The 16,082-nt window shown below is 41.0% G+C and overlaps 1 protein-coding gene across 1 annotated transcript in view; it reads left to right on the forward strand.

Annotated features, from left to right (window-relative positions):
• The window catches only part of TRPM7 (transient receptor potential cation channel subfamily M member 7), a 190,791-nt gene that overhangs the window by 147,038 nt on the left and 27,671 nt on the right, over positions 1–16,082 (forward strand). The window contains exons 27-31 of the mRNA XM_033919897.1: positions 6,135–6,214; positions 9,163–9,259; positions 9,871–9,944; positions 11,826–11,866; positions 13,081–13,106. Of these exons, the coding sequence (XP_033775788.1) occupies positions 6,135–6,214; positions 9,163–9,259; positions 9,871–9,944; positions 11,826–11,866; positions 13,081–13,106 (318 nt within the window). The remainder of the gene's footprint in view (positions 1–6,134; positions 6,215–9,162; positions 9,260–9,870; positions 9,945–11,825; positions 11,867–13,080; positions 13,107–16,082) is intronic.

The following is a 16,082-nucleotide window of genomic DNA, read 5'->3' on the forward strand; positions in this document are numbered from 1 at the left end:
CCTTCAGAATTGGCATTATTATTACTGCATTCTATTTTCCTCACGGGACGTAATAAATGACCCTTTGCTCCTCCCACTTGATAAGCGCTGCTTCTGTCTGTGCCCTTTATTTTCATCGAAAAGGGCCAAGGCGGAAGAGCTCACAAGAGCTTGCCACGCTTTTATTAGTATTTTGGGGTGGTTTGTTTGTTTTTTTTAATTGCAGTTTGGAAAAATCACTGCGTACTTTTTTTTTAAGTGCATCTGAAGCTGGGAAGCAGCGTTTTTCTGTGTGAAAGCTGGTAAGCGACAACATTTTTATTGGTACTGTACTTTACTAATGGATGATGTAATTGGGGGGGGGAGGAGCCAGCATGCCAAAAATCGCAAATAAGCAAAACCGTGAGTGTTGAAACCGCGAAAACGGAGGAAGAAGTGTACAATACAAATGATAGAGGAGGTGGCCTAGTGCTTAGAGAAGCTGCCTCAGCACCCTGAGGTTTTGAGTTTGATCCCATCCTGCTTCTTATGACTCTGGGCAAGTCCCTTAATATTCCATTGTCTCAGGTACCATGGATTGTGAGCCTGCTGGGACAGATAGTAAAAATACTTGGGGCTCCTTTTACTAAGCTGTGTTAGGGCATTAACAGCGTGCGCTAGACCTTAACGCCAGCATTGAGCTGGCGTTCTAGCCGTGTAGCGTGTGGTAATATCCTGCGTGCGCTAAAAACCCTACGCACCTTATTAAAAGGAGCCCTTAGAGTACCTGATTACTATTCCACGAATTGCAAACGGCTTTGGGAGAATCTCTTTCTGAAAAGGTGGTTAATAAATTTAAAATAATAAATAAACTGCATGTAAGGACATTCAAATAACATAGAAGTGATACGATGTCTCAATGAAATACCTAATAGGCACACATTAGAATATTCAAATAACAGAGATATAATGCTGGTCCTGTTCCTACAATACAATGAAATATTTTATTTTGCTGTTGAGATACATAGACGGGGACAAAATGGGTGATACAAAGTCAAGTGAGATAAATAGATGGGCAACCAAATTTTACTGTTAATCTGAAATTATTAGTAGCTGTGTTTCGATGCCTAAAATGGGAACTATGCTAAAATAGCACGAGTTAGTGGGAAAATAACATCTTAATAGCCCCCATTATGATAACAGCGGGAGAGTGTGGCGCAGTGGTTAAAGCTCCAGCCTCAGCACCCTGAGGTTGTGGGTTCAATCCCACGCTGCTCCTTGTGACCCTGGGCAAGTCACTTAACCCCCCCTCCCCCCCAATTGCCCCAGGTACACTAGATAGATTGTGAGCCTGCCAGGACAGAGAGGGAAAACTGCTTGAGTACCTGAATGAATGCATGTAAATCATTTTGAGCTCCCCTGGGAGAACGGTATAGAAAATGGAATAAATAAATAATCATCATTTGTTGGTCAGCCTGCTGGAGGAGAATAGCTGCGATGATGTTTTATGGACATTGGCTTTAGCAATTAACCTGGAAAGCTAGAATGCTGACGAGCGATTACAAGATTGATTTTTGTTAAAACTATTGGAACGTTAATGCTTTAATCTGGGTGACATAGAACGTGAAAAAAGAGGAAGCCTGCCAAAAGTTTTATTAAATTTAAGTTACCAAGTTTGCTTTAACCTGAATTACGTACTAATTTCTTATAACTTGCACGCAGGGACAGTGTCAAGTAACTTTATTGTCCTGTCATGATTTGTTTTCAGGTATTCTAAATTCTTCAGAAGTAGTTGAACTTAGTAACATAGTAAATGATGGCAGATAAATACCTGCATGGTCCATCCAGTCTGCCCAACAATCGCATTCATGATCAAATCATTATTGAACCAACAATCCAATGGTATTGCAGCATTTTACTTGCTAAGTTCAACTTGAAGATGTCTTCCCCTCCCCCAATGAGATACACAGCACTTGTACTCATAGCATATGATACGAATGTGGTATAAAATATACATATCTGATCCTGATCCATCCTTCTCATTTTCAGGGCTCAGACCATAAAAAAGGTCTGCCCTGCACTGGCCATACTCCCAACTAGTAGAGTTGTTATTGAAACCTGCTCCAGCCTATCCTGATCTATCTTGCCATAAACAGGATACAGACTGTAGATTAAGGGCATGGAAAACCTTTCATACACTGAAAGATTGGAGAGGCTGGAGCTCTTCTCCCTGGAAAAGCGGAGACTCAGAGGAGACATGATAGAAACCTTACAAGATCATGAAGGGCATAGAGAAAGTAGAGAGAGATAGATTCTTCAAATTTTCAAAACATAAAAGAGCAAGAGGGCATTCGGAAAAATTGGAAGGGGATAGATTCAAAACAAATGCTTGGAAGTTTTTCTTTACTCAGCGGGTGGTGGACACCTGGAATGTGCTTCCAGAGGACGTAATAGGGCAGAGTACGGTACTGGGGTTTAAGAAAGGATTGGACAATTTCCTGTTGGAAAAGGGGATAGAGGGGTATAGATAGAGGATTACTGCACAGGTCCTGGACCTGTTGGGCCGCCACGTGAGCGGACTGCTGGGCACGATGGACCTCAGGTCTGACCCGGCAGAGGCATTGCTTATGTTCTTATGTCCAGCATTGGCCTCTCTTCCCTATTACTAAAGCCAGCCATCTAAGCATTGCTCCTGCTCCTTGTAAATTGCTGTTGATATGTTAAGTATTGTTTTGATACTGTCCTCTTTCTATTTAAGGAACCTGTGTGTGTGTCGTACTCTTTGAATTGCATCATTGCTTTCATCTCTACTTCCACTGATAGGGCACAGTTGGCATATTGAGGGAAGCATGCGACTAGGGGGGAAGTGCCCGGTATAGCTGCACTGTGGACACCTCTCACCACATGCATCCTTCCCCTTTTGCCGCCCCTTCCTCTTCAAACCTTTGCTGACCACATGCAGCAACATTTACCTGCTGCTTGTGCCAACCTCATCCTTCCCTCTGATGTCACTCTTGGTCCCTGCAAACAGAAATTGACATCAGAGGGATGAGGCTGGTGCGAGCAGTGGGTAAGAGATGATGCTCGCAGCCACAAAGATCTGAAGAGGTATGGGGGCAAGAGAGGGGAAAAAGGAGAGGTGCTGGTGCCCCTGCCAAGGTGGCACCTGGGGTGGTCCACCCCTCTCCCCCTTACTACGCCAGTGAGAGGGTATTCCAGGCATCCAGCACCCTCTCCATGAAAAACTATACACCTTTGGCATAGAGGCAAATACTACTCATCTCTTGTAGTATGGAAGGTATTAAGATCAGAAATAAAATCCAAACCATTTATTTACAGGGTGGGATAAGTGTCTTTTAGCATGGGGTTTGGTGTAATAAATTTACGATAAATAGAGATTACTGATAGTGTAAGTGTTTATTTTGTCTAAGTGTCAGCTGAGGATAATTTTCAAAGCCCTGTCCAGGGAGCAAACAGAGGCAATAGATCTGCAGTGCAGATGCAGCAGAACAAACAGACCATCAATGTGCCAAGTAGAAACAAGGGCCTGTTTTTATAAATGGTGCCTAACAGCTCCTAACTTCTAATGGCCTGGTTGTCAATCAAACCACTAGGTGCCACTTATAGAACCACAGTTAGCGGTGCCTGGGCGTCACTGTGGTAGGTGCCTATGTTCCTAGTTTACCAGTGTCTGTCTACGATGCCTAGAGACACCTAAGTCGACAACGCCTTTTCTCTGCCCCTAACAATTTAATTCAATTTTTAATTTAATTTAATTATTATATACCGCTAATAACCGTGAGGTTTCTAAGCGGTTTACAAAAATGATGCATTAAAAGATACAATAAATAAATAAGATAGGTACTTGGAAATTCCCTAAATGTCCCAAAGGCTCACAATCTAACTAAAGTACCTGAAGAAACAATTTATGAAAAGTAAAGATAAAAATATAAAGACAGAGGTAGAGATAGAGATAGAAATGAATATTGCAACAAGATGGCAGCCAGTTAGGTCATCTGTGCTGTCTCCCTTGTCCTGCTTTTCATGTATGTGTCAGAGGGTGCCTCGACTTAAGCATCGCTAGGGCACGGTGCGGATGTCTGCGCACAACCTAAATTATCAATTAACTACGCCAATCAACCCATTAAGTTGCACAAAAATTTGAGTTAGTGTCGCTAGGTGTCCATGATTAATGCATAAAAACTATTACTAAAACTCATGAAATTCATGCATCATGAATAAATAAGAAATGTGTATCATAAATATTAATAAATCTGTATGTTTAAATTTGATACTGATGTCAGTTGTCTCAGACACAGACCAATCAAATTCCTGATTCAGTCCCTTTGGAGTCACTGTGTTAAATCTAAAAATTCATTTCTGTTCTTTTTATAACAAGTCTGTCTATCTGTCTGTGAAACGCAAGGTTTGCCGACAACCACAGCTCTTAGATGATTAAAAGTTTGTCCGTACTAAACGCAGTGACTCCATTTTTCTGTGACTTTACGGGTTATTGCACTTTTATGTTCAATAATCTTAGAACCTCAGTTACCATCTTGGCCTTCCTATACGCAGGAACCCAAAAGGACAGATCATGACATAAATAACTCCTTCGGAAAAATGTCTCAGTTCATAGTACGCTTCAGTTTTGGGCTGTGTGAAGATTTTGGTTTTGAGATTAACTCCACAGTTTCCAGAGGGCAGGGGTAGGCAATTCCAGTCCTCGAGAGCCAGAGCTAGGTCAGGTTTTCAGGATAGCCACAATAAATATGCATGAGATAGATTTGCATCTCAAGGAGGCAGTGCATGCAAATCCATCTCATACATATTCATTGTGGATATCCTGAAAACCTGACCTGGCTCCGGCTCTCGAGGAATTGCCTACCCCTAACATAGGGGAAATGACCAGTGACTTTATTTACTCTAAAATTGTGAACTGCAGGAAGTGTGGGAGGGTATTGACTTTCCTTTCAAATTTTTTCTGTCTCTTGCCTTCCCCTGTACCTTTTTTCCTTCCCCGGCGCGATGTTGCTGTCTGCGTACGTATCGGCGCGCTCTCTGACGTCACTTCCAGGACCCGAGCCTAGGAAGAGACGTCAAAGGGCAAGCTGACGCAGACATAGGCATGCTGCTCAAGCCGGAGAAGTTAAAGTACGGGGAAAAGGAAGGGGGCGCGCACATGGCGGGGAAGAGGGCGGGGTGTGGTCACCGCCCCAGGCGCTGCTCACCCTTATTACGTCACTGATTAGGACTATTGGATATTCGATATATAGAAACATAAGAGCATAAGAATTGCCGCTGTTGGGTCAGACCAGTGGTCCATCCTGCCCAGTAGTCCGCTCACGCGGTGGCCCTCAGGTCAAAGACCAGTACTCTAAATGAGTCCAGCCTCACCTGCGTATATTCCAGTTTTGCAAGAACTTGTCCAACTTTGTTTTAAAACCCTGAAGTGTGTTTTCCCCTATAACAGATTCCGGAAGAGCATTCCAGTTTTCCACCACTCTCTGGGTGAAGAAGAATTTCCTTATGTTTGTACGGAATCTATCCCCTTTCAACTTTAGAGAGTGCCCTCCTCTCGTTCTCCCTACCTTGGAAAGGGTGAACAGTCTGTCTTTATCTACTAAGTCTATTCCCTTCAGTATTTTGAACGTTTCGATCAAGTCCCCTCTCAGTGTCCTCTTTTCAACTGAGAAGAGGCCCAGTTTCTTCAATCTCTCACTGTACGGCAAGTCCTCCAGCCCCTTAACCATTTTAGTCGCTCTTCTCTGGACCCTTTCGAACGAGTACTGTGTCCTTCTTCATGTACGGCGACCAGTGCTGGACGCAGTATTCCAGGTGAGGGCGCACCATGGCCCGGTACAGCGGCATGATGACCCTCTCCGATCTGTTCGTGATCCCCTTTTTAATCATGATGGCTGATAAAAACCAAATGGCCCATTCGCAGTAAACCATTATCTCTTCCTCTCTCTAAGAGATCCCACTTGCCTATTCCAGGCTTTCTTGAATTCAGACACCACCACCTCTTCTGGGAGACTGTTCCACGCATCTACCACCCTTTCATTCCAGAGGGCAGCCTCCTGTAACAAGCTTAATTGGTTTGAAGATGATGATGCTTGTGATGGGTGTTTGGAGTACCTTGTTTGCTTTTTTTTAAAATTCCTTCTATATCCTTGAAGGTCACAGAGAGAGCATGGATTTTCAGAAGTTTAAAGAACCAGCAAGCAAAACTGAAGCAGCAAAAACAGTTGATGATAGGGTAAGAACTGTGGAATGCTTACTGTAATTGAAGCAATCAGTAATAGCACTTTATAATACAAGGCTCTATATAAACATTCATTCATTCATTCATTCAAGATATCCCACAGACTTGATTTGTATCAGAACCAAGCCACCAAAATGCTAATTTGATCCTCGGATGCACCACTCCACGTTCAAACTATTTCATAAAGTTAAGCTTGATGTGCAGAATCTTCCCTGGATCAATTTATTTTAAAATAATTTATTGCATTTTAACTTAATTGTTCTATACTTTCATTAAAGTTTAAGAGATTATTTAATCAAAAAGGCTTTGTGGTCGCTGTATGGAACTGCTTGTGCCAACATGTTTCGCGATAAAACGCTTTTTCAAGGCTGGGTCTCTAATAATGAAACGCCATCTGTCTTGACCACTAACTTTTTGCAAGTAAAGGGCATGCTGGTAACAGTCAGGAGAACAAAATCATAGAGGGGGGGGTCTGCTGATCCTGTTAAAATAGGGCACACAAGTTAATCTAATCTAATCTAAACCTTAAGTTTATATACCGCATCATCTCCATGAGAATGGAGCTCGACACAGTTTACAAGAACTTAAAATAGTGGGTAGAGAAGAAGAAAAAGGATTACATGAACTTATGTGTAGAAGGGGGGAGAGAAAGGGGGGAAGGATAGAGCTACAATTTGCTGAAAAGTCAGGTTTTCAGTTGTTTGCGGAATAACTGAAGGGAGCTCAGGTTAATAAACATTGTAAGCCAGGGCTGTCCAACCTTTTGGCTTCCCTGGGCCGCATTGGCCTAAATGTTTCTGGGGCCGCACAAATGCGCAAACGCTGCAGCAAGACAGAGGAGGGAGCTGGCAAGATGGTAAACACCCAGGGGCAACAGAGGAAAACACTGCATCACCCTCGACCGGGGCCGCATGAAATACTTCAAGGGGCCACATGCGGCCCTCGGGCCACAGGTTGGACACCCCTGTTGTAAGATATGCTTGGCTTCCCAAAGTAAAGCAAAGAAGGATGTATTATCATCTCGTCGTTTGAGAACTGCTGCTTTAATGTGTTTTGCGGTCAGGCAATAATTATCAATAATCTCAGGTTCAAATATTTATATTTAACCAGATCTATATATAGGTCACAAGTTCTCCCTTTCATTTTTAGACCTTGTTTTATTTGAAAAACATTTTTAATTACCTTCCTAATGTTGTTTTGATATTGCGTTTATCAAAATTTTAATAAACTTGAAGATATGAGCCCTGATGACTTTTGTTGGCCAGCAGTAGAAAGGTTAAAAATTGATACAGCACTTGAAATCATTCAGTATCTACTAGATCAGGGGTAGGCAGTTCCGGTCCTCGAGAGCCGGAGCCAGGTCAGGTTTTCAGGATAGCCACAATAAATATGCACGAGATAGATTTGCATCTCAAGGAGGCAGTGCATGCAGATCCATCGTGGCTATCCTGAAAACCTGACCTGGCTCCGGCTCTCGAGGACCGGAATTGCCTACCCTTGTACTAGATGACAGACAATTGAGTTTCAATTGTAAATTCTAGGATGATATTAATATTAGGACTTCTGCTTTTAGAATTTAATGATAGATAAAACACCCCACCATTTGAAATATATAATTTGGGGTGTGTTTAGATAAACATCAGAAAAATACTTCCCCATGCCTTGTGTCCTTCATTCAGTTTGTGCGCTTTTACCGAATGGACAACTCCAAAGTGACACGAACATATCCCCTCCTTTACTAATGTGTAGCGCAGGTTTTAACGCCGGAGCAGTTACCGGTATGAGCGTCGGAGCAGTTACCGCCGCTGCCGGCTTTAAAACCTGCGCTACGCGTTAGTAAAATAAAGGGATACTTTATTTGTTTCCACCAGAAAAGGTGCCCAGCAATAGCACTTGTGACATAAAAAACATTGATAAACCCTTCTTTTGTGTCTTCAAAGAACCTAAGATTAGCTAGAAAATAAACTCAGTTTTCAATTTATAAATTTATTTATTTTTGTTTATTTAAATATTTCTATCCTCCCTATTTCTAGTTGGGTTACAATAAAATAACACACTAAATCAACTTACTCATAACAGTACACTACATATAAAAATCGGGGGGAAAAGTCCCTGTTTGTTTTTTTTTGGTTTTTTTTTAATTTCTTTATTCTTTTTCAAACTTACATCAAGTGCACAAAAAGAACAACATGGAATACTATCGTATAACACTTGAACATCATACATTATATTCTTAATATGTAAATTAATTAAAAACCCTCCCCCCTCCCATTTTTCTATACAATCATTAAAACTATCATATTCCTTCAAAATTTCAATTTTGCTACATCTTATCTTCCAATCTCCCCACCCCCCTATGTATATTATCAAAGAAAAATGATGAAGTCCCTGTTTGTTTTATACATCTTTAGTTTTTATTATAGAATGGTGATTTGATTGAAGTATGTTTTTGTTTCTGTTTATTTTCTATTTATTATTTCATATATTTTGAGGGAGAAATCACCTAGAAATAGTAATGATAAGAGAGAAATATTTAAAATAAATAATACAGATGGGCTTTTAGTGCACATTAATTGCCTAAGGCTCCTTTTACAAAGCTGCGGTAGAGATTTCTACTGTGGGCCAGCGAGGTAAATGCTCTGACGTTCATAGGAAATCTATGAGCATTGGAGCATTTACCTCGCCCGGCCCATGGTAGAAATCTCTATCGCAGCTTTGTAAATGCCAGCGCATGTTAGACCCACTTTTACAAAGCCGCGCTAGCGGCCCCAAAGCCCATAGAGATTTAAAGGGCTTTGGGGCTGTTGCTGCACGGCTTTGTAAAAGAGGCCGTTAGTAAATAGGACCCAAAATGTGAAACATGTTTAAAGGGCTGTAGACGTTCTGTTGGCTATTGGACCTGAATAGTGAACCTTTGTTTCTTGGTTTTTCCTTATGCTCAGGGTGTCCCTTATACTGAGTACAGCGCAAAGCAAGGTCATCCTTTCTCCAAATCAAGTGACTTCAGGAAAGTCCCTATGTCCCTTTCTCAAGACCAATGTAAGTTTTCTGACTTCGCTACTAAATACTCGTTGTCATGAAAAGGATCTAACAGCGTTTCTCATGTAGATCTCAGATTAGTATTTCAGCACAGGGTAAAGATTTTGCAAGGTGTGAAAACTACATTATGAGGATCATTTTATAAAAACCATCTTTTTTCAGAAAGATAAAATGGGTGTAAATTATGCATGTATACATGCATTTTTAAAAATATTCTATGTCCATACTGTATTGCATCTCTCTGATCTATCTGACTACATCCCCCAAAATGTCCACATGTGATCTATATAAGAGTGTGTGATTTTTTTTGTTTGCTTCTAAAATTTATGAGTTGAAAAAGGAAACAACATAACAGTATTTTGCAAAACAAATATTTTGGCCGACTCAAAAAGGTAAAAAATGTTATACTTTCAAATGGGGGAAAAAAAAAAGAATATGGGGCTTCATTTATGATAAATAGATTTGCTTTAGTTCAATTTAGTCTTAGAGAACACTTATGTTCACCATCTCTAACTGGTAAAGTAGAAATAAAATGCCAGTAGTTCACTTATTAGCTTTAGCTTGTACTTCCATTGCTTTAATCCTGAAATAACATGGCAGTTATTTTTCAGTGCACAGCGATAGCAGAAAAGCATCTCCAACTGAAGACACTCAGCAGGAAGATTCCAAGGCAGCCTTACTAACGGTTAGTGAACTTCACTTGGGGGTCATAGAACATAAGAATTGCCATCTCCGGATCAGACCCTGGGTCCATCGAGTCCGGTGATCCGGACACGCGTAGGCCCCACCAGGTGTACCCTGGCATAGTTTTAGTCCCCATATCACTGTATGCTTCTCAAGGGAGATATGCATCTAATTTACCCTTACCCGTATCACTCTATGCCACTCTTAAGAAGATGTGCATCTAGTTTACCCTTAAATCCTAGAACGGTGGATTCTGCAATTACTTCCTCTGGGAGAGCATTCCAGGTGTCCACCACTCGCTGCGTGAAACAGAACTTCTTGATATTCGTCCTGGACCTGTCCCCCCTCAGCTTCAGTCTATGTCCTCTTGTCCGTATCACATTGGACATTGTAAATAACTGCTTTTCCTGCTCCATTTTGTCAAATCCTTTCAGTATTTTGAAAGTCTCGATCAGATCCCCTTGCAGTCTCCTTTTCTCAAGGGCAGGAAGTGCAAGAGATAAGACTACACTAGTGATGCCCTAATGAGGTAAAGAAGGGCAGGTATAAGCGGAGTAAATAAGGGATAGGTGTTGGATTGAGTGGATGGGTGCTTTAAGTAAAGATTGAAATCTAATAAATAATGATTCTGAGTGAAGATCAAGAGGAAGGGAATTCTACAGGGAAGGAACAACAATGTTGAAACATGAAGAGTGAGCAAGGTGTGAATGAATCTGTTAAAAGAAGGCAATTACAAGGGGGTGCTGAAAAGTTCTCAGGCCAATCAAGAAAGAGAATGACGTGGATATGGTTCAATCAATGATCTGAAACAATGTCAAAACATATCATTTTGTTTCTGCAAATTGGCACTTAATGAAATAAGATAACGCTCTTTTCAGCTACAGTGGCAAAATAACGCTCAGAATTTAGGAAATTGGTTGGTTGGATTGAGAACTTTTCAGGACCCTCTCGTCCTAAAAGGTGCTGGTTAGCAGATCAAAGAGTACGAGATGGAGCTTATGGAATCAGAAAACTGAAGAGAAAAAAATTGAATTCCAGTATGTAGGATGTGATAAACTACCATGAGGATATTAACTGGGTTGGGTCTGCTGGGGAAACCGATCATAACATGATCAAATCTAAGCTGATATCTGGAGTGATGTCACTGAAGAAAGCTACTGTAGCAGCACTTAATTTTCAAAAGGGCAACTATGATAAAATGAGGAAAATGGTTAAAAAGAAGCTAATAGGATCAGTGGCAAAAATACCATTGTGGAAGTCCAGACCAAATGTATTCCACAAATTATAAGCTGGTCTTATTGTGAAACTCATCTGTGTATGCGCCAAGCATGTTCCCTCCCTCCCTGTTTTTTGCTTTTACAGTGTGCATACAATTTGAAGGCCATTTGCTTTGAGCATTGTTCCCGTGGTTTGGGGCCAGTGCTGTTTGATTCAGCACTGGAGCTTTGAGCATTGGGGTGCACAACTCAGGATCGCATTTAAATTTGGGCGACCTTTATAGAATCCAGGGAATAGTATATTTTCAAAATTATGAAGCAGAAAAGCAGTGGGAATGTCCACACAAAAGAACCAAGAAGGCAACTTGTTAGTCCTTTATTGAAAACACATGAATTTAAACATTAATAATTTTAAAATTGCAGACCCCGCCTCATCTACAACTTTAAGAATGCTTGCATGTAATTTTATATGCTTAACAGATATTCATTTTTATAGTGGACTGTTTCCATATACAAAACACTGCTTTATGCACAGAAATGGCTTTTAAAATTGCTCTTGAAATCTTTTCTATAGAATGGACATCTTCTATTTCCCATTGTTTTCAATCATGAATATGAAAATTATATTTTTATCATTAATTCATTTTTTTTTAAATGTATTAAAGGACTGGTTACAGGGAAGACCGTCCTCAAGCAATATTCAGATGTGAGTAGTTCTGTAACTTCTTTCTCCCTTTACTGATTTTATATTGCTGCATACTATATCTAAATGATATATTCTGATGTAGAAAGAAATACATTTTAGTTACTCAGCGTTTTAGAGATGAGTGTTATTGAAGATGACTTTCACAAATGCTTTATTGAAGAGACCAGTTAGCTTTGATTCATGTCTTATTAAGAGTGTGATCAGGCCTCAGTGATACTTACTGACTCAGTAGTTAGATGAATCCCACCTATTACAAATTAAACAACAAAAGCATTTAACAGGATAATTTTAAATGACCTTTTATGAGTTGTTGTGGGGTGTTTTTTTTTTTAATATTACTTACGGCTTAGTGGTAAAACTGCCATATTCCATTTAGCTCTATCTGCTTTCTGATTTGGCTTAGAGATTGATCCAGTTGTGAAATGATAGGGTAGCATTTGATGATTTCAGATATAGATAGATTTTTATTTATCTGAAATTAACAGATGCTAATTATGCAAAGATGGAAAAAACATAATTGGGCTGAAAGCTAGGTGGAACAGATATGGTCTTCTGGGCTAAAGAAAGCAGAACCAGCCACGTAGGCCAGAAAGTAAGAACAACATTAGTAGTGGAAGACAATGGGAGGAGGAACTGGCTTTTGAGGTATAAAGTGGAACAGTAGCAGCAGAGGCCATTCAGAAACTGTTAAAACCATGGGTGGTTGTGTGAGTTTTTAGGGAATAAGGAATTGCTTTGTTTTTTTTTAAGTTTTTGGTTTACACCAGAGGTGTCCAACCTTTTGGATTCCCTGGGCCGCATTGGCCTAAAAACACTGCAGCAAGACAGAGGAGGGAGCCGGCAGAGGAAAACATTGCATCGCCCACGACCGGGGCCGCACAAAATACTTCACGGGGCCGCAGGTTGCACACTCATGCTTTAAACAATATTGGAGGGTAGTTTTACAATGTGTTAAGTATATCATATTTTTCATTTTGTAATTGGTTTTGTAACTTGGTACAGTTGTTAGTTGCAAACATTATTGTATCAAGTTTAATAAATGAAATAAGTAATGGTGAAGAAAATAGTGTTTGATATTTTAATGGTGTACTGTTCCTTAGAGACAGATAAGGTGTATTTTGTAATGTTGCACTCTGAAGAAGGAAAATTAAGTAACTAGGCATTGTGGGTAACAGGAATGGATAAAATGATCTAATTAAACATTTATTTTTCAGACCTCCCCAGGAAGATGCGCTGAATGGTAGGTTCTACCCTCTATCTGTGCAAAGTACATATAAGCGAAGAATTTGTGGTGATAAAATAATGGATCTAGTCTTATGTAGAAGTAAAAGGGATTTTTTAAAAACCCTTAAATTTTCTGGATATATCAAGCTACAATTTAGTATGGGCAGACTTTTAATGATATCCAGGACATGAAAATATCACTCATTTGTTCATCACTGACAAATGTGTGTGTGTGGGGAGGGGGTTTCAGCTCAACACTGAGATGCATTGCCTCTCCTGTGACTCCCCTCTCTTCTTATTTATTTATTTATTTAATCATTTATTTAGCCCGACCATTCGTGAGAATACAGAGATTGATGGACGTAGGGAGTTTAGAATACAGTATTTACAGTATAAGTGTAACGTACAGACTTGATGGTCATAGGATACAGCATTTATAGTATAGATGTAACATACAGACTTAGATACAAACATGGTTTGAATTGTAGCATTTTATATAAAGATAGGCATAACAGAGGTAAAAAGTTTTCTTTTTAGGTGATAGCAATTCAAGTAATATTTGTGGTAATATTCTTCTCCTCCCCACCCCATCTCTAATAAAAGGCACTGTGTCTAGTTGGGCAAAGAGGCTATTCAGGTCTGCATTAGTCTGGAACAACAAAAAAGGAGATCCCAGATGAAATATTCCAAAGATACTTCCTTATTAAAACCAAGAACCTGACGTGGTCCATGTTTCGCCCGATCAGGGCTACCTCAGGGATATGAAGAGGAGACGTAGAGGGGATATGATAGAGACTTACAAGATCATGAAGGGCATAGAGAGAGTAGAGAGGGGCAGATTCTTCAAACTTTCAAAAAATAAAAGAACAAGAGGGCATTCGGAAAAGTAGAAAGGGGACAGATTCAAAACGAATGCTAGGAAGTTCTTCTTTAACCCAACATGTGGTGGACACCTGGAATTCGCTTCCAGAGGGCATAATAGGGCAGAGTACGGTACTGGGGTTCAAGAAAGGATTGGACAATTTCCTGCTGGAAAAGGGGATAGAGGGGTATAGATAGAGGATTATTGCACAGGTCCTGGACCTGTTGGGCCGCCGTGTGAGCGGACTGCTGGGCACGATGGACCTCAGGTCTGACCCAGCGGAGGCATTGCTTATGATCACAAATAGGGAATGTAAAATTCTTTACATCCCACTTTGGTTGAGATCATGGCTACAGGCATTAAATCAACAGTAGTACAAACATAGAGTTCTCTTGATACTAATGGCAATTGAATTATTTGCTTCAGTGTCTTCCTGCTTTATCCTCTTCCTGTAGATTAGCTTGTAACTATTTGGAGCCAAACTTGTAGAATGAGATTCCCCTGGATTTGTGGACAGAAGTAAATTATTTGTCTTTTAGAGAAAAAAAAGATGAAACTGTGGATCTTTGCCTGATGGTTTAATCAGATTTAATATTAGAGAAAGCAGAGGTAGCCATGGAATAGAAGTTTTAAAGAGGATATATGGTATATTAATAGATTTCTTACTTAATTGAATTTTTTGCTTTTATGTGGTGGTCTTTTTGGATGTAACTGCCTAGGTGTGATATACTATTGTGAACACTCAGGTTTAAATTAACCCTTAAACCGTGTAAAGGGGCCACAACATAGTAACATAGTAAATGACTCGGAGAATAGTTAAGCTCTGGAATAGAGAATGACACGGGGAAAAAATATGTCCCCGTCACCGCCCCGTCCCCAGCCCACCATCCTCTGCACCGCCCCGTCACTGCCGTTCACTTCACCGCCCCGTCACCGCCGTTCCCTTCACCGCCCCGTCACCGTCACTGCCATCCTTTTCACCGCCCCGTCACCGCCGCTGCCATCCCATTCACGTCCCCGTCCCCGTCCCCGCTGCATCCATATAAGCCTTAGTACTGTAATATTTAGCTTATTCCTTTCTTATAAATCAAAGTTCCTGCTGCTGAACTAGAGAAAGAGATGTTCAGCTGGCAGGGCTTTGTTTATAAATTTTTATCAACACAACTAATATACTATTTTATCCTAAAGCAAAAAATAAATAAATAAATATAATTTTTTTTTCTACCTTTGTTGTCTGGTTTCTGCTTTCCACATCTTCTCATTGAATTCCTTCCATCCACTGTGTGTCTTCTCTCTGCGTCTTCCATTTGCTGTTACTGTGCCTCTCCCTTCACCCCCCCAAATTGGTCTAGCACCCATCTTCTTCCCTCCGCTCCCCCATAGTCTGGCATCTGTCTTCTTCCCACTCTGTCTTCCACATTTCCCTTCGGGGTCTGTTCCTCTCCACCCTCCTTCAATGTCTGTCCTATTCCTTTCCACCACCACCCTTCCCTCCCTCCTTTACCATCTGTTCCTTTCTACTACCCTTCAGCTCCTCTCGCGTGGCCTATCTACCTTCCTTCCTCTTATTTTCATGGCACGTTACAATGTAATTTGTGCAAGCCACTGGAGCCTGCGAGCTCGGTCCCTGTCCCATCCCCACAAACCATCTCGCTTCTGTGCTCCTATTTTCTCCATTTCTAATATCTCACCTATGTATCTATCATTGCCCCCCCCCCCCGTGTCCATATACCATCCCCATGGCATGTCCCCTTTATGTCTCTGTCCCTATGCCCCATGCACATAATTTCCCCTCTTTCTGTTACCTTCCTGTGTCCAGATTTCCCCTATCTTCCTCTTCCATACCAGTGTGTCTCTTCTTTTCAACCCCATCTAGCTTTTTTCCCTCTTTCTTCCCCCCCCCCCCCTGCTTCTAGCATCTGGCTCACCTGCCTGTCCTTCCCTTTCTTTCCTGCTGTGGATTTTTCTTCCGACTTCATCCCCTTGACCCATAATCCTTTTCCCTTTCACTCCCTCCTTCCAGTGTGAGCCGGGAACATGAGCGATCGCACGGTCCCCGCAGCCACCACCCGCCTGCCCAATTGATCCTACTGTTTAGCCAGCTCTCTCCCTTCTCCTGACCTTAGTTTG

This window comes from Geotrypetes seraphini, chromosome 14 (assembly GCF_902459505.1).
Source record: "Geotrypetes seraphini chromosome 14, aGeoSer1.1, whole genome shotgun sequence".
In the NCBI taxonomy this organism is placed as follows: domain Eukaryota; kingdom Metazoa; phylum Chordata; class Amphibia; order Gymnophiona; family Dermophiidae; genus Geotrypetes; species Geotrypetes seraphini.